This window comes from Temnothorax longispinosus, chromosome 1 (assembly GCF_030848805.1).
Source record: "Temnothorax longispinosus isolate EJ_2023e chromosome 1, Tlon_JGU_v1, whole genome shotgun sequence".
Lineage (NCBI taxonomy): Eukaryota > Metazoa > Arthropoda > Insecta > Hymenoptera > Formicidae > Temnothorax > Temnothorax longispinosus.
This window is the reverse complement of record NC_092358.1, coordinates 6,269,763-6,293,863: the sequence shown is the minus strand read 5'-3', so window position 1 is coordinate 6,293,863 and position 24,101 is coordinate 6,269,763. Positions and strand designations below refer to the sequence as shown.

The 24,101-nt window shown below is 37.5% G+C and overlaps 1 protein-coding gene across 2 annotated transcripts in view; it reads right to left on the bottom strand.

The window, feature by feature from the left end:
* Window positions 1-125: 125 nt before the first annotated feature.
* LOC139808264 (uncharacterized) overlaps window positions 126-24,101 on the bottom strand; it is an 87,346-nt gene continuing 63,370 nt past the window's right edge. For both annotated transcript variants that reach the window (XM_071770062.1, XM_071770053.1), the window contains exons 3-7: window positions 11,663-11,740; window positions 9,992-10,173; window positions 7,773-7,971; window positions 5,414-5,520; window positions 126-3,942 (exon numbers count right to left, since the gene is read on the bottom strand). In XM_071770062.1, coding sequence (XP_071626163.1) covers window positions 3,817-3,942; window positions 5,414-5,520; window positions 7,773-7,971; window positions 9,992-10,173; window positions 11,663-11,740 — 692 coding nt within the window. In that variant the 3' untranslated portion in view covers window positions 126-3,816. The remainder of the gene's footprint in view (window positions 3,943-5,413; window positions 5,521-7,772; window positions 7,972-9,991; window positions 10,174-11,662; window positions 11,741-24,101) is intronic.

Genomic DNA, 24,101 nt, shown 5'->3' with positions numbered 1-24,101 from the left:
ATGTTATTGTTGTTACATCAGGAGTGTGATGATAGAAAAGTTATTATATCCATCCATCACGAGACCTATCAAAACGAAGCCAAAACATTGGAGTATTGACTTCCGTGTGATCGATGCTATTTTAAAAAAAAAGGAGATACCTCTTAAAAATATTTCCTTTTGGTAAAAATTTTGATTTGCACATCTAATTAAAAATTAGCAGATAGAAAGCATTGTTTTGATTTCGAAACATATTGCACGCTTCTCGCCTGTATCCAGCTTCGTGAATGATGTTCGAGGATACTAGTTAGATTTGATTAGACATTTTGATGAATTACACTTCGTTTTGATTACACAGTGCTAGAACGGTTTAGAAGGGGGATACAGTGTCGAGGGGAGGGGGAGCACTAACCATCGGCGGACATTGGAAAGGGCCCGCAAGCACGATCGAGGAGCCTCCATGTCGTCCCAATGTCTGCCGCGCATTATATTTTGCATTTTGATTTCGGGCTGTCAGCCATTTCTTCTTTTATATGTACTTTAGTATACGGTATACATCGTTACACGCTTATAGACCTTAACGATACAAGAACAACAAAATCCTAAAGGACCCTCTTATTACGATTGCATCTCGAATTAATTGCTGGCGCTAATTCACGTCGGTGCAACTGCATTACGTGCAGGTTGCATTTTGCGTTACGCGCGACCGTGTAACACGTGCGTTTTATACTGGGTTCTGTCGTCGTTTACGTAAATACTTACATGAGGTATAGCACTTGGAGAACATGCATGGCACATTTTATATGTCGGACAACCGATCCGATGATATCCCCCTGTGTTTATCAATATCGAACAGCACGATATGCATATTCATATGCACACAGATGCAAATACTCTGAGCGAAAGTCCGTCGGGAAAGAGATTTGCGAAAACGTCAATTTTTAATACAATACCGACGATCAACAGACTTTTATCCTCTCACACGAATTATTCAGCGAGTCATTCAATAATTTCAAAATTACGAATTATTTTCGCTCGGGTAATCGTGTTCTGATTCGAGCCTGTTTTGATTTATTTTTATTTTGCGATTTTTTGACGAGTAAGTCGTAATTGCTTTCCTTAAGAAAATCTTTAAGTTTAATTTTAAAATGTTTTTAATTTCTCACGAGATAATAGAAATAGAATATTTTTCGAATAGAATATTTTCGTTAATATTTTTTCTTTTATTATTAAGCACTTCTCGCATAATTCCTCGAGGACTTTTTCATCGGAGTGTGTATGATAAACATGATGTTGATGATATGTTCGTTATGCCAAATTAATATTTAATTAATGCTCATCTTCCGAGCATCTTACATTATTTAATATAATGTGTATGGAGAATGTTACTTACGATTATTATCGTCAAGCATACGGAATCTTATTACATACTTAGCTATAAATGCAACTGTTTTATGGTGAATTTTATGTGAACCCCAATGATATTTAATTATCAACTAATTTCCTTGCTGTCCAATATGATCTATCTAGCGTTGGAAAATCGCGCTTGATACAAATACTCGAAAACTGCGTTTAACGCTAAATGTACGGTAAATGTAATGCGACTCTATCTTATCTATATGTATGAATATATCCATGCCCTGGAAAATCTCGCGCTGCATTAAAAATAAAAATGTATACACGTGACATTCTTGCCCTTCTGTTCCTGCATGAAAGAAACATTAGTTGATCCATATGACACAAATCTTAGCTTATTTCGCGGTACGTAATGAAGGCGTTGCGTGTATTTTAAACAGGAGACCATTAATATTTATGCTTTGTACATACGACAGAATAGCCGATTAATATTCAACACTACGTGCATATTTTTGGTTACGTAAAAAAAGTGATTGATAAAAATGTAAATTATATCGTTAAAAAATTGATTTTTAATTGAAATCGGTTTGAACAAATATCACTTCATTTAAGCTGAAATGTGAGGACAAAAAATTCATATTACATCACATTTTATCTATCAATTTATTATTCATCCCCAAATATTCAGTGCTAAAATAAAAACTCGCGTGTATGTGTGTACATGTGTGTGTGCTAGTTCCATTTTAAATCTGGATCTATATTTTAATTCATACATTTTGAATTTATTATTTTAATTTCAAGACATGCATTCATGTCTTATAAAATGCTGTTTAAATACACATAGATTTAAATTTGAAATATTCCAATATTATATACCAAATATGTGACTCGAATAATCCACATAAATTTCCGCATTTAAAATTGGCCTTGTGTATTTTAAGTGGTAAATCATTAATCAATATTTCTTATTCATAAACGTGTATTCAGTATTCTCGAACGCTTCAAACCGCCTAATCTCTGTCTCTGTTCGCAGATAAAAAGCGAGGATTCAAATATTCCAAATTTTACATACTAAATATATATATATGCACGCAATACATCCAAATATTCCAATAAAATCTTCATATTCAAAGTTAACCGTATTGTAAATCTTAGTTTCAAGTGTTAAATCATTAATATTTTTCGTTATAAATACATCTTCTTCTCGCAGAACGTTGCTCGAGCGTCTCGAGTCGTTTAATCTTTGTCCTCTTCGTAGGTAAAGCGAATAATTCGGTCGCGCGAGACCGACGACGTCCTTTATTACGAGAGTCCTACATAGCAGGAAGCAGGTAATAACGTGCTCCACATTGACACCACTCTCACAATTTCACGCTAATTTCACGCACACGAGTTACAGCTATGTACAAACACACGCACACGTTCTTATACGAATTCACTCGACACCCCGTGGATCCTTGCAAATTGTTCCTAATTCATTACGGTACATCACATGCATACGACACTCACTATTGATAATAGCGCATCTAGTCTCTTTTATTTGTGACGTGCGAGCGACTATTCCGATCCAAAATCAGAAATTATAAAACAATCTCTTGGCCTCTACGCTGGGATTCTCGCGAATCCTGCTACTTGGATTTATTTGCTTGGAAGGACTCGAGTCTCTTCTTTCACAAAGTGACAAATGGGATTTTTTTTAATATTGAATTTAATATAAAGTTATCTAGAATCACATCATTATTATATTTCATTCGCGAACTTTATTAATTACTTCGGAATTACGAAAATTCAGCGCGATATCATCTTCTTTATAATATTTATCTCGAATTTAATCATGAATTGTATTAAAATCATCTAATTATGTAACAATTTTTTTTCCTTCTCCGTGAAATAATTTTTACCTTTAAGCATCGAATAAAGCTGATTTTCTGTCGATTTGTTTCTTTTCCGCGATGATTAAACAGCAAGTAGCAGCATTCTCACGGATATACGAGAACAACCTCGTGACCTACCTTGACTCCACGACTATTCCATCTTCATGATTTGCGGCGCTCTTATAGCACGTCGAGGTGCTCGTTGCTACTGGCACGACGTTCGATGACGTACTTCAGCGTGATATTCAACCCCTTATCATCTCTCCCGCCTCTTGCCGAAACTTTACAAAACACGCGCGAGGAGGAGCGGGTCTAACTTACCTGCGAGAAACTGTATACGATTGGTGCAAGATTTGCCCCAAGATTCGAACGAACAAAGATGACGTTGTTGTTGGCGAGCGGCTCGTCAAGGGTGAGGAAATGGGAATTCGCGGAGATATTAGGTATTAGGATAGAACATAAAATCACAGGAATTGCTCTGTCCAAAAACGGAATCATCAGTCGAAGCTGAAGCGTTCTGTGGTTCACCCCCTTCACCGACGACCACGCGGCGACCTCGAAGAATTCACAGGGTCATACGTGGCGAACGGTGGAGGGGGTCGGGCCGCTATGCTTGGTCCACCTCGTGACAGACTTCCATATAGTCCGGGTTGTGCATTATATCCTTTATCATGTCCTTCAGTATTGTGTAACGCGGGAACATCGGGTACAGCTTCGAGCCGTTGTACTCCTCCTGCGACAGAGAAAGTGGCCCTTATTTCGGTCATTAATAAACGACAAATTATATGCATGCCTGTTTTTTGTCCTGGGTTTCTCATGATCCTATTCTCCATAGTATTTTTGATTCATAACTGATGATTGATGTGTGATGTGTGTGTGTGTGTGACTGTATTCATCACTAAAATTTAATAAACCAAATCTTTTCCGAGAGAAAGTTTTTAACCCTTTAGTGCGTAACTTTGCATATATGCAAAGCAACTTTTCGATGCACCGTGTACTTACTCTCCCTTATGAAATGCGAACTGAAAACGCATGATTTTGCACATCAGTAAAGAGCCTTCTCTTGCCTTTTTTTCCCTTCTGAATGGGAAAACCCAGAAGATTATTATTTATTTAAAAAATACTCGGAATGCTACGAAAAATTGCGTATTTAAGGGTTAAACTACATATAATAAAACGTAGGTCAAAATGGAAAAATTAATTCTAAACCATGAAATTAATTTTTCAGGAAGTGGAGAAAAATGTGTCCAAACAGTTTCTTTGACTTCAAAAAAGTATTATCCACGACAATTTCCAAGTGTATATTCGCGGAAGAATCAAAGAACGTGAGTTGATATTACGATACCTTCGGTCGTCTTTAATCTCTGATTTATTTGATACTTTATGGAAGAAGAACGTAAAACGAGTAGATGATAACTGCCGTATTATCGACCGGAAAGCGTTATGAGAGTAGCGGTACGCAACTTATTGGAACATAAAAGGAAAAAGGGCGATCGTAACAATGTTCTAATATGACAGCTGGTGTTACGTTTTGTCCGCTGTTGAACAGTATTATCTTTTTACGACCATACTCGCGGAATTGTATACGATATAATTCATGTCAAATATTCATTCTGACCAGAAAGAACATTGTTATTTAAAAAATATAGTATTTCCAATGAATTTTATTTTAAAAATAATAAAATTGAATAAATCAAAAAATTGCATAAATTACATAAATGAGAAAATAATGTTAAATTTTTTGGTTAAATTAATTATTAAATTAATTTAATACTGATATTTCAAAAAAGTTTAACTTTGATGCCGAAATACTGTTTTACATTAACTATAAGATATAAAGAATATGTTCAATAAAATTTCGAGTTAAAATTAAAATACATTTTCACACGGAAAAAGAATCAACAGCATCATTTTTTGTATCAATAGCATCAGTGTTATTAAGATAAAATTTATTGATGCAATATCAATATTAATGTACAAAAAACATCAGATAATTGTTTTAATAATTTAAATATTTGGTCCAATAATATCCAATTGAATTAACTATTTATGCTTGTGGCAACTCGTGACGTCGACGTTTAATTGAAGCAACTTTATTTTTTTTTTCCGTGCAGATATTATGGATTAGTATTCACGCAAAATGTAATTTCCTTTAGACATATCTTTTTATGTGATAAGTAAGTTAAACGTTGCAAAATACGTACTTTCAACACTTTGATGAGATTCCTGAGACCCGTGTACTTCTTCAGCAATCTGTACAGATCATTAGTCATCTGGGTGTTCTCAGCTTCGATTTGCGCCGTCGTCATATCTATGCAAACCACATCATACTTATTAATTCATTTCGTTTGATTTTTTGTTTATCACAAATGCGATTCTCGTAAATACAGTCCCAAAAAATATATCAGATCATGAAAAATATGATTGTTGCGTAGCTTCTAAAAAAAGCATCAATGAAGCGCCAACAATGTCAATCACTTTTTAAAAAATCATGTGCCTCATTCTTAATAGATTCCAAAACACAACGTCCGTATAACTATTTTTTAAATGAAATTGCTTTCGTGTTGATCACGCGATATAAAAGCGCTATATCGACGCAGTGTAACAAATTTTTCGAAAAAACTTTTCAGTATTTAATAAGCGAGCATAAAAACGAAGCAATGTCGGATGTTGCGTGCGGTTACATCAACGTAGTTCGTTCAGCATTGCACCGAGATTAATTAACGCTGAGGGAAATATTGCTCTTGCTGGCAAAATGAAAACTAAGCGGAAACATTGGCTGTTAATGTGTACGTTTACATGCAGCACAGAATCAAACTGAAGTACTGGCGCAGCAGTTTGATATCAGACAAATATTTTCAAACTTTCTGTATAGCTTTTACTTTTTAAAACATTTTTCAAAAACACGTTTGTACTAAAGTTTTTATTGTTATTTTAATTGATTTTTCATTGACTATAAATTCTTGCTATCTGAAATATTTTGATAATAGTTTCTACAGAAAATATGTTTATTATTTTCGACAGTTTATAAATAGTTTCTACATTGTATATTTAAAAACATAGTATGTTTCGATTCTCCTCTATCAAAATATAAAACAAAATAAAATAAAATAAATAGAACGGAAAGGTACGAAGCAAAATAAAAAAATATAATAAAATAAAAAAAGATGTATATGTATATATACACATACATACATATATACATATACATTATATATATACACATATAAATTTGAAAAAAATTTCCAATCAATTAAGCAAGTTAATTAATAGATTCAATTAACTATTGTTCAGGCCATTTGTATCGGACGGTTTCAACTAAAACTTACATTCCGTTACGAAACGAAGAGAGAAAAGAGTCTTTGATTAAGCATGCGAAAAACGGTGAAATATTGTATCGGTGAATATTTTTAATTACGGCACCGGAGCACGGCGCTATCGACAATTTACGTTGTTAATATAAGTTCTCCTTTTTACTGGAGTAATTTACGAATCCGCGATAATCACGCGCGAGCGCACCATCGTACAATATCGCAACAACGTTCGTGCGTTCGCGTTTACAATACATCACGTATTTAGGGACACAAAATAAAGAATAACTTTCAAATAATTTTCACCGTATATTGCGATAATGAAAAATATCATCATAAATCGTCCACGCTCCGGAAAAATTATGAATTGTTGTACGAGGCATCCTGTTGAATATTTATGAGAGTGCAAAAACCGAGATAAACGAGACATGAAAAACAGATTAATTAAAAAAGTATGTGGCTCCTAAATATCTCGAGTTTTCAATTCTACAAATTTTTAACTATCTCCCAGGACTCTCGAGTTTTCTAACTTCGACTTGAGAGAAATAAAATTCAATTTTCTAAGATCTTATGAATAAAATGTTACGAAATATATTAATTAATGCTATAGCAACGTCATTTTAATACCGTTAATATCTTCGTTCTAAATATTATAAAACTGATGATCGTGAGATATTGCACTTATGTTTCGTCTTAATGGTACAATGGAACTTTGATATCTCCGTCCTTTCGAGTACTACGACGGAAAATGATATATTATGCAGGCTTGAAAGCTTTCCGAGGAATAGCCACTGAAACGTGTCTCTTCCGCATAATTTGCACAGCATGAAAAATATCACAATTGTTTCGCGAGCGCAGAGTACAAGCGTATAATACATAATTATGTAGACTTTTTATAATTATAATGAAAAAAGAGTAATAAATAAAAATTATTATAGAAATAAAATACAATTAAATTAGAAATTAAATTAAAATTGAACTAGAGATTTCTCGTTAAGCGAAAATTAATGAGTCAAAAGAAACGACCCAGAGTCGGGTTTACAAATAAATTAATTGACTTCCTATTCATTGAGTCTCGAATCGATTGAAGGCGTTAAAGTCAGACGATAATCAAAGTCGCAGCTAGGAAAATGAACGGCACGGACGAGAAACAATTGACGAAGGACAATGGAGAATTGTTTTCTTTCTCCGGCAAAACCTACCACTATTACTACCCTCGACAAGGATCGATTACCGCACTCCGAATACTCACTCTCGAGTCTCTCGATGCGCTCTCTCTTGGTCTCGGCCTCCTCGGCAAGACGCGCCGAAGTTTTCACACCTTCGCCGCTTTTGTGGGTCTTCTCCATGATGGAACAGGCACGCAGCACGAAAGCGGGCACGGTCTCCTGCTTTTCCTGCCTCGGTATATCCACCAGCGTCCAATATTGCGTCTCCAGCTTAATTACGTCCTGGAAGAGCAAAACCGTCGGTAGCTCGGGCTACTGTCGCAACGACAAAAAAGGAAAATGGAGGGAAAAAAGCAGGCGCGCTTGTGCAAGGCGATCGGCCATTGTACCAGCGAATCCTTTTATCCGCGTGTCTTCGAACGAGTCACTGGCCCATTCATCAGACGTGGTTTAAGAAGATCGATTTCATCCTCGCGTCTTTAGAAAGCGTAGCATCACTAATCTGTATTCATATCTAAAATGATAGCTTACAAACTGTAAAGACATTTTGTCTGAAAAAAATCTAATTTTACTATATAATTTTCCTATTTACTTCTTAAAAATAAATTTGGTCATATATTTCTGTACTCTTATAATTTTAAATAAAATATCATCAATATATTTGATTTTAATTTCTTTATTTTAATTCATTATTATTCTTCTAATGCCAATTTCATTTTTACTTAATTCAACATCGATTTTTTAACATGCTGACGATTAAAATCGTTTTGAAAGTTAATTTTGATTAATTCCTGCTTGTTAATTTCGTAACAGTGAAAACACAGCTAATTTCAATGCCGACAATAAGTAGCAAGTTTATGCAAAGTCCTTACAAAAGATTAACAATAATATATCTGCATTACAGTGCTCCTGTATTATTTCCTTTTTCTCTCGCATCTAAGCGTTTCAAACAATGCACCTCGGGATTACAACGGCCACCGATGAAACAAACAGCACGATTTACAGGGGACAATTTTATTTCGCGTTGGTATCGCTTGAGGATTAATCCCAAGTTGGTTTTTCCTCCGCTGACGGGGAAAAACTCGGAGCTCTCGAGTCTCTCGATAGCGGCTGCAGTTCCGAACGAAAGTTTACACCAGAAACAAACGTCGTCGCCCAAGCAAGTGCACCTGCGGGACCAACGATCGCGAATCGCTGTGTATGCACTCCGCGGGAGCAAAAGAACAAAAAAAAGGGAAAAAACAAAACTGAAAGATGACGATAACGCGCGCTCATCTTCCACGCCGACTGCGAATGTGTCCGACAATCGCGCACCTGGCTATCTTTCGCGTGCATCTTTATTTGTTGCTCATCCCGCGGGTGTGCGATCTATCTTTCGGACAACAAACGTTGCGCTCGCTGCGGCGTGGGTACTTCGAAAAATAAAATGCCTGCGTGTCGAATTGTTCCCTTTTGCCGTTGCTCGTCCGTCGATTTTGTGCAGCTGAAAATTTCGCGCCGAGTTACACGTGGACGAGCCCGGATATTTTGCGCTCTGTTGCCTGTTTACTGACGAAATATCGTACATCTGTCACTTTTCCGCTGTTTCTTTACTGTGTCTTTTTTTAAATTATCGTTTCTCTATCGGTTTCATTGAGGCTTAATTCGCAAATTTATACGTATACGTTGAGTAATTTCAGAACAAGCTAAATATATAATGATACATATTGTGATGTATTTCTAGTAAATTTACATTATACATTATTTGCAATTTGTTGTTGCCTTTCTTTCCATATTTTATCCCAATTGTGTCAAAAATTATGTATATCAAATATTATACATAACTTTGTAAATAAGTCTGATTTATTTTTCAATCAAACAATGAATGAAGAAAAAAAATGTAACGATCGAGAAGCACTAAATTATTTGAGAAAAATAATTCGACGATAAGGATATTACAGCATTTGCCATGAAATTATCTAGGAATTATTTATTATAGATAAAGTTAATTATAAGTTTCTCAATAAGTTAATTATAATTTATATTACGGTTACAAGTTAATAATTAGTTTCTTAGCGATTCCCTCTCTCCCTCCCTTTGACAGAGAACCGAGCGCAAGTGACTCGACCGAGTTTCCGCAGGAGCGGAGCTGTTATTCTCCGTTCTTGCTGTTTACCTGGTATAAACCGGCGGCATAATTACAACGTAATTACGTCAAGCGACAGTTTGGGATTGACGCTCGTAGACCACGAAGCACAAAGTGCTTCGGGACAAAAACATGTGTGCTATATGCAATTACGACGCCCGGTTCTTCCTGTCTTACCTTGATCATATTTTTAAGGAGGTTGTAACGCTGGAACACGTTGCGCACTTGCTTGCTGTCGGTGTACTTGCACATCAGCTCGACCAGGGCCCTTTTGGCGGTGTCGTAGCTACCGTCCAAACGTATCCTCACGACCCTCAGCCTCTCGTTCGTCTCGATCACCTCCTCCTTCGTTTGCCCACCTGCACCCGCCGCAGAAAAGCCGTATTGCAATTCGAAAAGTATTCGGAAGTACGGGCAATTTCCCTCGATTACGAATACCTCGCATCGACGCATTTTACTCTCGTGACTGTGTTCAATCGATTTTCCTTATCACGCGCTTCAATCATCGCGCGTCGCGTAATTTAACAGGGCTGTTAAATTAAGCGCGATGGAAACGACGAAGACAGCGCGCATGCGAATGTTGCCTTCAATTAATTTTCAATTAACTCGACACCGCGATAACGTCGGAAGTTTCGACATAAATAAATCGAGCACGGTACGCGACGCGATAAGCAACTCGGTCGACGTGTTTCCGCTGTAGTTTCAGGGAAAGTTCGAATCCCAAAAATAAACAAAATCACGAAACATTTTAATCAACATATGCTAGAGATATGCCTAAAAAGTTTTAGAAAATTTTATTGATCACTTTCTTATCCGATTTATATTCGATTTTTGTTTTATGAATCGATTAGAAGGACGTATAATTTCGAAAATTGTTAAGGAGTTGCGAAAAATAATAATTATCCTTGACTGTTTCACTAAAATAAAATATCGATTTTAAATTCTTTGGAAAATTTGCGATCGAAATTGAGGTCGCGGGTACACGCGTCCCGTACACATGTTATTATCATACATTAGGAACTTATCTGATCGCATTTCACCGACAGCGGCACGGGAACGTTGACGTCGGAATTAATCATAGTTTCACATTCGTCGATGGGAAAGCGTTAATCTAAACCTGACAGAATTCTCAGTCGACGACGAAGTTTCCGTCCATTCAGCTTAATACAGCGACACACCGTTACTCTCCGGACCAACCGAATACAAGAGTTTCCGCTTCGATTCCATTCATGGGACAACTAACAACGTTCGCCGTTGGCAGACGGCCAGACACTTATTTCCGAGCGATATGTACATACGTCTCTATTGCCGATTTATCGGAATTGCTATATTTGGAACAAATGCTCACCCTTCACTTTTAACTCGTTTAGAATAAAATCAAGAAGGAGTTAATAAAAATATTCACAATTTAATTTTGCTAACTAAGACTCGAAGCTAATTTCGTATCTAAAAGTTGATGTCCTAATATAAATGAGATATGTTCTGTGTACACATTCGTCACACAGTTCTAAAGGAGATATTAATAGAGATATAAATACACAAATTATATTTAGAAAGCTTCATTTTTATAAGGCTTTTTTATTAAAAAATTTTTTCAGGGAATTATCCTCACTGGATTGCATTCTTCTGGGTGAGATTATCGAAGACGATCATAAATTCACAGTGATTTTATTAGCGAGCTGTATGAAAGTACTTTTAAAGAGGAAGCACACGAACACCCCATCATTTCGCATAGTCTTTTTCAGCGTGTGAAGTTATTGAGTCGCAGCGATTTGCCAAGATACCGGCTAAAGTTTAATTAAACTCCCACGCGAGAGATGAATGTGATAAAATATCGCTCGGACTTACTGGAAGTGCCCTCGTCCTTCACGTCCTGGACGATCCTCCGCACGCTCTGCGTGAACTTGCCCACGAGATTGGTGCTGGCTGAAACATGCAACATATTCGAGTTGAAATAATGGTTCTGGTGTATAAAGAAAACAAATAGGTACAATACATCTCGCAATTTTGAATTAAAGAGCCTCGAATTGTTCAACGCTCGATGAATAATATTACAAAGTCAAATTGGCGAAAACGCGCGCGCTCCTTTCCACCGCGCCGGATAAAGACGCGCGGGAATAATGGATGAGGTCCGCTGATTGTGAGAGGACGAGAAAAAGAGATCTCTCTCTATAGGGGGAGGGGGGGGAGGCACAAACGTCACTCAGTGTATCCGGCGAGTGGATGGACTTGACGAGAAATACCAACATCGCTCGCGTCCGTCCGTGTCGGGCGACATTAAAGCGTGGCAGCGCGGAAAAGCAGGCTAAAGCTTCTTACTCGTAAAACACGGGATTGTTCTTAAAGCAGCCGTCGAAGTGGGCTTTTTAAAGCGATCAATTCGCCCCATCGACTGCGAATGCGACCGTTATCTGTTCAACTCGGCTCAGGCGACTCTTCTGTATTATCGCACGCGTGCGGCACATGTCGCGTGTTATTAACCGTCTATTTATATTAAGAGACGCGAAATTTCTCATCTGACACAATAGACAGCTTTATCATGTTTAATCCTCTCGGCCAGCTTAATCCCTTCGCGAGATGAGACCGGAGCAACGTCATACCTAACTATACTCCATAATTTCCAAATAAAGCTCCTGATTAAACGCCGGACTTCCACCGTCTGCACTTGTGTCGAATGCAGTTAGTATTTGGCTATTTATCGTTGCTGTCGGACTTGAAAACAAAAACAAATTTATAGTTAATTGAAACTAAATGAGCAAACTTTTCTCGCGTTGCAGAATTTTAAATAAATAAGCTGAGTTTTACTACTATAATGAGTTTATAACAGCATGCGAGAGTTAATTTTGGAAATTTCTAAATTTTATCGAGGAAAAGTTTCGTCACCACTGCCATATTATGCGTGAGAGTAAAGTCGGCTTAATTATACGAGATAATTCACGCGTTTAACATCGCTGTAAGTCTAAGTAAAGTAACATGAGAATGTATTCAACGAAGTTTCCGATATCTTCCGCAACATTTCCCTCGCGGGGAAAATAGTTCCGTCGATTTCTTTCTTGCGAGGAATCGTTCCATAGGTTGTTAACGGGTGAACGTAAACATGGTAATGCTGAGACTTTTGTCGGAGCAAGGAGGGAAAGATTTTCTCTCGTAGCGCAAAACGCACAGAACGCCCAACAATCCTCTTTTACGGCTTTGTGAGTCTCGCTATTACAAAGCCAAAAAGTCAACAGTCCTCGTATTCTTTGTTACGGTCTCGCGTATACCCACGATGCGGAAGTTCATTGCGGCAAAACGGAAAACGATTCGAGGATCGTCAACTGCTAAAAAAACTTGGGCTTTTTTGAGGAACTTGGAGACGAGTTTTTTTTGACAAAGAACTGGATTAATTGTCGTTTTGACGATAGAACATTCTCGTGTAAGAATGTGTGTGTAAAATTTATTATTTGACTATATTTTCCATTTGATCATTTTTTATTGTATCTATATTACAATGTGAAAGATGATGATTGCACGAAAGGAATAATATGACTCCTCGTTTCCCACGCAATATGGAAAACTGAGTTTCGCAACATCTGTCATGTTCATTAGTATGAAACTGCTCGTTCGGCGAGCTCGGCTGGCTGAGAGCCAGCTTGTATAAGACACCTTATACATCTGTATTATCTCGCTCTTTATAATGGAGAACGTTCGGCCAACGCGCGCGAGAACGGTGGATAAACTCGCTTTATTAGTAGATACTTCGACAGGCTTTCTACGGTGAAACGATTATTCTTGTTACAAAATAGGAGAAGTAAACTTTTCTGTATTTGCTCCACTTAACCGCTCTCTCTGTGACCATTATGTCAAAGTAATTTCATTTTCGATACAGACATCGTACATATCCACTGAAATAGTCCATTTTATATCAAAATGATGGTCATAGAGAATTTTGTCTTATTACTTTGTGAAATAAATATTTATATAAGTTATATTTATATAAGTTAGAATAAAATAAAATATGTATACAAGTTAGAATACAATAAAATAAATATTATAGATATTATATGTTTATATCCAGAATATATAAAAATTATAAATATCAAAATCAGTAACTTTTTTATTCTGAATAAATCCTCTTGGTAGATCAATAGTTTCCTTTCCATCATAAGCTTTTAAAATCGCGTAATTTTAATGGAACCGACGATATCAAATAACGTAATTTGCCTCAGTGATCAATTACGCGAATAGGGAACTTTCTCATTTTCGTTTTCGTTTTACGGTGTGGCTTTTGGTTGGGCGAGTGCGATACATTCGCGGCGTCATCGTTCGCCGACAAAAGGGCGTTATCTGGTCTCGTTAAGATAATATGATTTGCCGAGAAGCTGGCTGGCTGCCAATCTGTAAAACGTACCGTCTTGCCCCTATAGTCCTCCGAATTACTCGGTAATTGCATTTCGTCGACTCGCGGGAATTTAGTGGATTCAAATGGAGTAATAGAGAACCTTTTCAGATGAAATCTCAAAGTGCAAGAGTGTCTGACTATATCTTTTTTTTCTGAGAAGAGATATGGTTATTTCTTCGAAGAATAATCTTATTCATTAATTTTTGCAATTTTATTCATCAATTTCTTAATTCTTGTAGATTTCTATGAAAAATGTTTAATCGACAATTTCGGCGAATTGCATCCTGACGTACGCTCGTTTCGAAGTACGTAGCCTGCAGTAGTAAAGATATGTTTATGATCCGACGTATGCGCGCTACGTAAATACGAACTAGTTCCGGATATATGTGTACATAAAAAACGAATGTAAATTTTGTTTCAACTCTTCGGTAAATTTTGCGTTATACAGAGAATCATAATTTATGCGATTGGTACCAATAGTAAAAATCAGTCGTTGAAAATCGCGACCTGCGAGACGTCGCGCATAAGATGTCATTACAGGATAAAGAATAACCGGCTGGGTACAAGTATATAATCCAACTTCGATATACGTCGCGTCTTTCTCCACATCACGTTTGCGTTTTATAAAATTTTCTAAACCCGACGCCACTCGTGACTTCTTTTCAAGAGGACTCACGTCAAGTCACCCGCGGGGAATTCCCAACGAAAGGCTCTAAACCCTTCCGGTACGTCACGCAGTATCGCGCCATCCGGTATTTCATCCGCGCCGAGTCGAGAGGCCGAGGCGAGGGGGGTTGCGCGCATGTCGTCCAGCATTTGTACTTCGTTGCCTTTTCCAGTGGTTTTCGTACGGTTCCATTGGAATTCAGCACGCGTCTCCTACGTGGCTCTCATAGACCGTCGCTTCTTCGATCACGAGGCACCGAGATGTATCTCGCGGAATAAGTGGCCGAGGAAGGAGGTCTTCTCTTCGCTCGGCACACGGGCCGGATGCCAAAATGCAACAAGCGCATTGTCGTTCGAACCGTGCAAAACGGATTCGTTCTCCCCGCATCGGCACGCGCCAGCTAAGTGAACTGTCGTTTTCGATTGTCCGAAGGTCGAACGTGATCGTTGTTGAACGAGCTCTCGTTATCCCCCAAATTCGCGCCGGCATCGGCAATCCGTTCCGCGATCAAGTAAAAATAGAAAAAGAGATGTTCTACTGTCTTACAATTGTTAGATCTGGATTTTCGAGTAAGTTGAAGCTTTATGTTCTTATGTTACCGAGCTCGGTGTGTCGGTGAAGTACCTATGCATTTAGAAATTAATACTTAAAACAGAAATAAATAAAAAAAGAAAGAAAGAAATTTGAATCACCGCACACTGTAATTAAATTTCATAAATAAATTAATAAAAAGCAATAATATAGGAGAAAAGCTAAAAAAAAATTTGATGAAATCTACACACCTGTGTAGCTAGAAATTAATTTCATTTCATATACAGTCGTCATAATGCGAATTGCATAGTTTATCATATTTTAACAATCGACACTAAACATTTCTGTAATATTATATAATGTACGGTGCGAAAGCTCTTCGATTTGCTCCCTACCGCTCGTAAAGCAACGCGATGAGTTTTTGCGCGTGCAGTAATTTGCCAGAAGACAAAAGGCGCGGAAACGACTTGTCTGGTCACGATGAACGTTATTTCCCGAGGCCCTCCTAGGTCCTAACAGTCGTAACCTCGATAACCTTCTCTACAGGAAGAGAGCGCGATCGTTAAGTATACTCGTAAGAAGAGGGTCGGTCTTCTGACTTCCAGGATTCTTATTCTGGAAGCCGAAGTTTCTTCGTCGATCTCAGGAGATAGTTAAGCTTGCGACCACAAGCATGTCGTCCTTTTGGCCGTTATTACCTCTGGAATTGTCCAACTATCACGGAAAATCGTGGCTATTATTGGAGTCGAATTTTTTGCTCCGCACGCGAACTAGCACAAGTTATTTACCGTGAGATCTGACACAGATAGTTTATCCTAAAAAAGATTTTTACCATTCCTTATAAATAGTAATTATAGTATTGATACTCTACTGCACAATAAGTTAAATAATGTGTACCTAACATTTTAGAAATAATGATAATTTAAATATAAATTTTGTTTGTAAAATAAATTCGCCTATTATTTAATTAAATGGAGGAATAATTATATTAATTTTCCGAGTAGTTATTGCGATATCAGCATGTAAATAAAGGTTTCGTGAAAGAGATAAAATTGTCGTTAATGATTTATAGACGCTTAAATGATTATTGGGCTATTTTCTATGATGAGAGTCTTTATAGTTAGGTTTCTCCTAAACTAAATAGCGCTCGATATATTTAAAAATGTAATACCAATATAGAGACCTAAATGTGTTTTACTTATGTGACATTGCCAAACTATAAAAAAGTCATCGCTAACGATGATGCGGAACGGTTTTGCAGAGGCCGTTTCTTTATGAGTTGCATCCTCATCATGTCCGCGCACTATTGAAGATCGGTAAACCGGATTTTTCGCCAATGAAAGCGGCGCCGTTATTCGAGCGACTGGAATACGGATGGATGCACAGGCGGATCTCGCCACACAGATCAAACGTATTGACCACACCTCTGCGGCTTTCCCGATGCGCGCGTAGTGTGGCCGTATGTGCAGGCTGGATTATACTCTGTGCTTTTTCGCCGATAACAAACACAATTGCTAATGGAAAGCATCGCGTGATTGGATGGCCTTACGCTGCATCCAGGAACGAAAAAGATTTACTCTGTATTATTGTCAGAATTGGATAAAGTTATCGCGTTATCACTAACTTGCGACGACAGAAATCAGTGCTATTTTCGATTGTGTCATCGTAGTTTTCGGATTAAAAGAAACGAACTTATTAACTTAAGAGACGACTTTGAAAGCTCTGAAAGTGTTACATATATTACCGTAATAACATTATAAGCTAACAAAATTATCAATAACAATAAAAACTTTCTTAAAATTTTTCTTTAATATTTCTAGGGTAAAACAGCCCTAAAATATATTTCTATCATGAAGATAACATAGCTCCTTATTTTAAACGACTGCATTCGTACAATCAATCTCATCTTGTAAAAATTTCGGCAAAATACTTTGCTTGCACATCTTGTTGGAGTCGCAAAGGAACGCCGAGAGAGCGAAAAAGGCAGCGGTAACGAGTGAAAAGCGCTATCCGCTTGATGGGAATAACCTTTCAACGTTTTCACGTAGGAAAAGTTCCCGTTCGGAAAAGGTGTGCTGACGCGCGCGCACGGTCCGGCAATCCCACTATTTTTCGTTACGGAACGAAAAACCGTACGATGTACCGTACATATACAACTCCAGTCCGAGTAACGCCGGATTCGTGTTGCGTTGACGTAAATTTTCGTTTACGCTAAGAGCTCGGCTGGAAAATTCAATTTCATCCCGGCGCCGCCGCCGCCGCTAATTGGAAGTCACGTTAGGGCGCGTCAATCGCAAATGCACGCACATGCTCCCGTTCATCATTCACTTCCGGTATATCGCGTAAATTGATGATTATTCAAAAGATGGTAATGCGGAATGGTATGTTAATTAAATAAATACCTATCTATTGTTGTTTTACTGCTACTGTTATTTCCTGCTTGCGATATAATACTTTGTTTATTTCTTCCTTTTTGGATTTTTATACATTTATCTGAAAAACAGATTTCATATATAAAATATCTTATTCCGATAAATTCTTTTTTATACATTGTATAAGAATTATATTCAAAATTGCACTTATAAAGTGAAATTTTAGAAATTGAAAAATTAAGAAAATAATAGCAATTAATTTAATTAATTAGCAACTAGGTAATCGATGTTAAATATTGAATTTTCCAATATTTTTGTTTACTTCCTAAGGTAATAAATAAGCTTAAATAAAATATATAGATCTGTTAAAATAAATTGTTAAATATTATATTACTATTGTATATTCGAAATAAATAGTTCTGCGTCTCAAGAGGTTTTAATTTAGTATTTTTTAAATATTCTTCCGTCGATATTCCATCCTCTCGAACAAGTTCTGTGCATTTTTTTCAACTTCAGCATACCGTAAAATATTAAAACTAATTGAAAAGAGCTTTCAACTGCGTTAGAAAATTCATCGTTCAAAACTGAATACGACATCACGTTCTCGCGTGATAAAAATTCAGAGAACGCTTTTCAAACTCATTATAACTCACTATAACTCGCTCATTCCAGGCAAAACTCTTTTGCAGGTCCAAAGATATTGTTGTGAAAATTCCGTTGGAAAAATTCCGAATTGAGTGTTTCGACGAGGATGAGAATATTTCGAGCCCCAAGACTTGGTTTATTTAACAAAACTCCGCGAGGCTGCACGTTTGATCTCGCTCCGACGGATGAAATTGCGATGCAAAATTGCGATCGCCTGAGGGGATCGGCGGCGGCGGTGGGCCCGATAGCGGCCGATCGGTCGTTAAGAAAGTTCCGCGGGAGTCACGGATTTATCGGACAGATTCCGAGTGGCTACGTGTCGGGACGTGGAGCTCTGCACGCGGATGTAGATAAACGAGAGACGTCTGATACATCGCCTCGCCCGATACTTCTCCTCAGTCGGTCCTCGCAGCCGCGTCTCGTTGGCCTCGAGGGCCCGGAGGCGAATTATTCGAGGTCTCTAATGTTCCGAGTATTTCGTAATACGACCCTCGAAGCCCCGGAAATTTACAACAGTATAACTTCGGTGAATTCAAATTTCGAAGCTATGAATATGAATACTGATCTCCGTATTGTTTCCTGATGATCGCGAAAATTATAATGTGAGATAGCTTCTTCCATATTTATGCAATATGGCATATCGAAAATTAAAGTCAGCGGGATAGTATCGAGTTCCTCTTTGTACATGCGTATATATAATCGTAAATGTGTATGTGTAATTGTAAAAATTGCTTTAAATGATATTGTATCCACGCCAAGTTGGAAATGAAAAATTCAGCCGATGTTGTCAGTCGATGATGTATTCGAATCGCTATGTAATTACGTAACAGAGATATAACAATAGAAGCAAAAGATAAAACGTCATCAATCTGGGGGGCTTTGTTCCACGTTGAAAGACGGCACTGTATCCTTATATACGTCGAGGTAGATATCGAAGAGCGTCTCTTCTATCGAGTAATTCCACACCGACGTGCACCGCCCACTCGACGAAATACCCGGCACACTGATTTTTCTCTTGTCGAATAATATCACGGTGGAAAAACCAGATTATCCGGACACACCTCAATTTTCTTCGCGTAGTAGTTACAATCTACAGTAATAGCTGTAGACAGATATGAACAAACGGGATGAGACACAAGCTGGATTATTCATTTCATAAGATACGGTAGTACGGATATATATCCGTCAATCTTTCCGGAGTTTTGTCTCGTAGAGCGGCAATCTCCGCAAATTTAGAAATTTATATTGTATCGCTTTCATATTATACAACGTAATATTATATAAAATTAGTTCAACAGTTTACGAAGTTAAATGATATAACATACAATATATAAACATTTTTTTTAACAGGATACTTCTTCTTTCACAACAGTTTGAAGAGAAATATGTGGACTGAAGAAAAACAAATTGGTAAGCAATGATAAATGGCAAACGATAAATTATCGGTGTTCAGTATCTGCAAAAAAGTGATTTTTTTTACAAGCAGTATCGACAGAATCACCTTTATCGCATAAGATGCATGTATGCGTGTCACGCTGTCAGCATCCTGCCTGAAGAAAATTTCTATCCGTTCAATATGAAAGTTTCTCGTGAATTTATAATTTCTTTTCGCTGGAGATCCCGATTTCAATCCTGCTAACACGACGCTGCAAATTTGCCGAAACTTTTATCAGCGATGTCGGAAAAACCGGTCATGTAATATTCCTTTTTTTTGTTACACACAAGGCAATTTCGAGAAATTGTATGACAATTTTTATACAAACGCTGAAAGCAAACTGGCACTTTTCGGAGGTAATAGATCTACACCGCTATAAACGCGATTGCGGTTAAAGATAATCGCGCAAATATGCACGGCATTCTATTTCAAACCATTAAATCGCCAACTACGCATTGTCTGTGTGCATAAAGTAATTGAATTTATTGCTGAAAGGCGCAGTGTTAACTGAAGCTTCGATCGTGCTCACGTACGATAAACCGGGCAGGAATTCTATCGCGCGAGTAACAATCCCCGATTCTCTATCCACCGAATCGCGTGCAGTGTCGGAAAAATTGGTCATGTAATATTCTTTTTTTTTTTACACAAGGCAATTTCGGGAAATTGTGTGACAATTTTTACAAGCGATCAATTGTCAATCATGACAATTCATGTTAAACGTTGCAGTAAATAGTAATAATGGTTAGATAAATAAAAAATCTTTCGTGGATATATTTTATTATCATTCAATTGTTTAAGCATTTTTTATGTTGTAGAATATTTTTTATCTAAATGAGACGAGATAATTACTGAAATAATCACGATACGTAGAAGCACCTGATGTCATCTTCTCACGAAATGAGTTTGATAAGTTTGAACGCATGATCTTGACATGTCTAAGAATGCGGATAGATTAGAGAAAAAATATCCCTACTGTGTCACTAAGTAAACGACTATAATCAAGAAAGAAATTAAGTATATGAATGTCCAGTAAAAATCTTAAAAAGAAAGCATCATTTTTCATAATCTTCAAACCTTAACATTCAATATTTTAGAAGTATACTTGGAATTGAGCAAACGATCCCATGATTTACTCTCGACTATGAAGCTTAATTTGTAAGAAACTCTTGACTTTCAATATACAACAAAAAAATAAACTATTGCTGCCTCGACAAAAAATCTCACCAATTTTAATTAACTTACAATTTTAACTCCACTTTCTGAAACACTCTGTATTACTGTTCATCAAGAAGAATAGCGCGATTGTGCGATCTAAATACGCGCCATCTAAATGACTGCATCGATGACTGTCACGAGTCACGAACGAATGGGCAATCATGCACATTGCGAAATTATTCCGAGTTGTAAAACTGTTTTGAGACATTGCGCAGTTGTGTGTGAATGATACATTCCACATCGGGCTCCACCCATATGTACTACTATATAAGGTATATTACGCGCAAACTATAAAGACTAATCCTTGCCAATTATTAATAGTGATTACCTCGACGAGTTTTAGATTTCTTCGGGACAACTTTACTGCGCTCTCCGTATATGATTCCGTCATTGTTGAGTCACCGTGATTTTAATTGCAAGCATATCCTTCTCCATGGTTTACTTTGATACCGAGTCTCCTTAATTACCGAAGTGTTCACGAAGTGTTTTAATTGCGGACAGATGAATATTTAACTCGTATATTTTACAAGCAATTTGCAGTTTCACAGATTAACTAGCAAAAGAATGAACAAAAGATAATTCTTCATTTTTTCTTTGCGAAATTAGATTTATTATTATAACCCTTTTCTATCTCAATTCTGAGACTTATATCTACGATGTCATAACTTTCTACTGCCTCTCCTTTTCTTCATCAAAAAATTTCAATGGCACGGTGAAATTTTATTTTAAACTTATCTCATGAAAGCCTTGGATACTTAAATACAGTTATAGCCACAAAAAATCGTCATCTAACACCTGTCGGTTATCACGACGCGACATGTCGAAGCCGCACGTGCACAAAGTCGGTGATAATGAGGCGTGAAAACGATCCAATCCCCCCCTCGCCATATCGCAGGGTGGCGTATATCGAGTATCCCTTTAATGGTGATCCGAGCGAAAGGCAGAAGAATCGACACCGTCCACAATATCCATGATTTACGATTCCCGCGAGCTCTCGTCGGTCACGAATTCGCGGCGAATAAAGTACGGAGGCTGGGAAGAGACGAGGGTGGGACAAGAGTGAGGAGGTCGAGATAAAAAGGTGAGGTTCGGGCAAAAAAAAGAGGTGGCGGACCGGTGGTCTCTCGAGATAACGGGTTGCTCAAACATTTGCAACACCACTGACGATGAATCACGGCGTGCCGCGACACGTAGTTCGCCCCGCGCGTTATATCTCGACGAAAGGGATTATAATACTCAGGACGAAGAGAGTAGGCGGATGGAGGCGCTTTTTGCCCTGTCTATTAGGGACACAAAAAGGCGTTCTTATTGCGTTCCGCGAATCCTGTCGCGCAATTAAAGTCGGCTTTATTGTAATTAGAATCGGAACAGACAACGGGTTTCTGCATCGCGCCGACTCCCTCCGTATCCTGCTCACAGGCACGAGTCCTTTGGTCCCTCGGGGAGGGAAACGGAAGATAATAAAAGGGAAAGCAGAGAGAAGCGAGAAGAATAAAAGAGCTGAAGATCGGATAATTCGATTATGCGAATTTAATTCACGGGATGAGAACTGTTCCGCGTTTTTAAGGGCGACGCCTGATTCTAACATGCGATTTTGTCTTATTCTTTTCATCTGACGTATACCAACATTCTTGTTTTACATTTGGTTTCTCTACCTATCCGATTTTATCTTTAAACGCATTAAAAGCGTATAAAGAATTATCTTAACCATCAATCGACTAACCATTTACATTCCTCGTTCAATCATTCCTCAACGTTTCGTTACATAATTACGATCGTGAATTATTGCAGGATACACAAAGTTCTTTTGTAGTATGCTCCATGTATGCTCGTATCGAATGATTATAATCATGTTAATCAAGAACCTGTTTCGTGCGTTCGCCATTCTCTCACTTATTATAGCAACGTTCTGATCAGTTTTTGCCTTTTCTCAAGGTCTCATTCTTACAAACTAATTAGAGACATGATTACACAGAAAAATATCGATCTAGATCCAAATGTTCCACTTTACGTTTATATGTACTCATCACATGCAACTACGCGGACTACGTGCATAGAAAGAACGGTTAAAATATATAAAAATTAAATTAGATACAGATTTATATAAACAATTATGTTGGAATAAATCAGAATAATTATGTAGGATACTGAAGCATAATGATAATGCTGCAAAAAGTTTGTGAACATTCTCGTAACAAGCTTGAACGTCCAATATAATTATTTACATAGTTTAACAATTCTTTTCAGATCTATATATCTAGCTAAATTTTTAGATACTTCAGCAAAACCGTTCTTTCCGTGTATAGTCGAGAGAGAGGAGAAAAATGGTTTTTTTCTCATATTTACCGTCGCTTTGCGCCGCTTTATGAGAACATACGCGGGTCTAGCAACCGTAAAAATTATGGTAATTTATCGCGCACAGGGATATTTCACGTTCACAAAACACGTAGAGAAAATAACTTCTTTGCTAAACCGGACATGGTAATTACGATGTTAAAACATAGTTTTGTTGAAACAACCGGTTTAATTAAAAATCGCTTTGACGTAACAAAACGGAATGAGTTAAACGTGCCGGCGAGACATATAAAAATATTAGCACGTAAACAGAGCCATTTTGAGTACTATTAAAAGTATAAGGCATTATACCATAAAAGTGGAAGCAAACGGGAGTATTTCATTCGTTCACGCGGAACAATAGAGCGTTTCGCGAAGAAAGCGGCAGTTTACATAGGCGATTGTGGTAGACGCGTCCGATGAAATCTGTAAGAACCGCACACAATATAACAGAATTTACCGTCTAATTATACCGCAGAATATTTCACCAGACTTATCCACAAAGTCGCGCAAGGCTCGCCTCGCGAGGGTATATCGCGGCAATTTTGGTTAACACTAGCGATTCATAACACGTGTAACATGCGTGCCGTAAATTCTGAAAGCATAATTATAATCTGTGCGTGTATGCGTTTGTGTACATAGAGAAAATATAAGTGACCTGAAAATTTGCCAACTTGGTTGACTTATTTATGTATGATAAACACAAA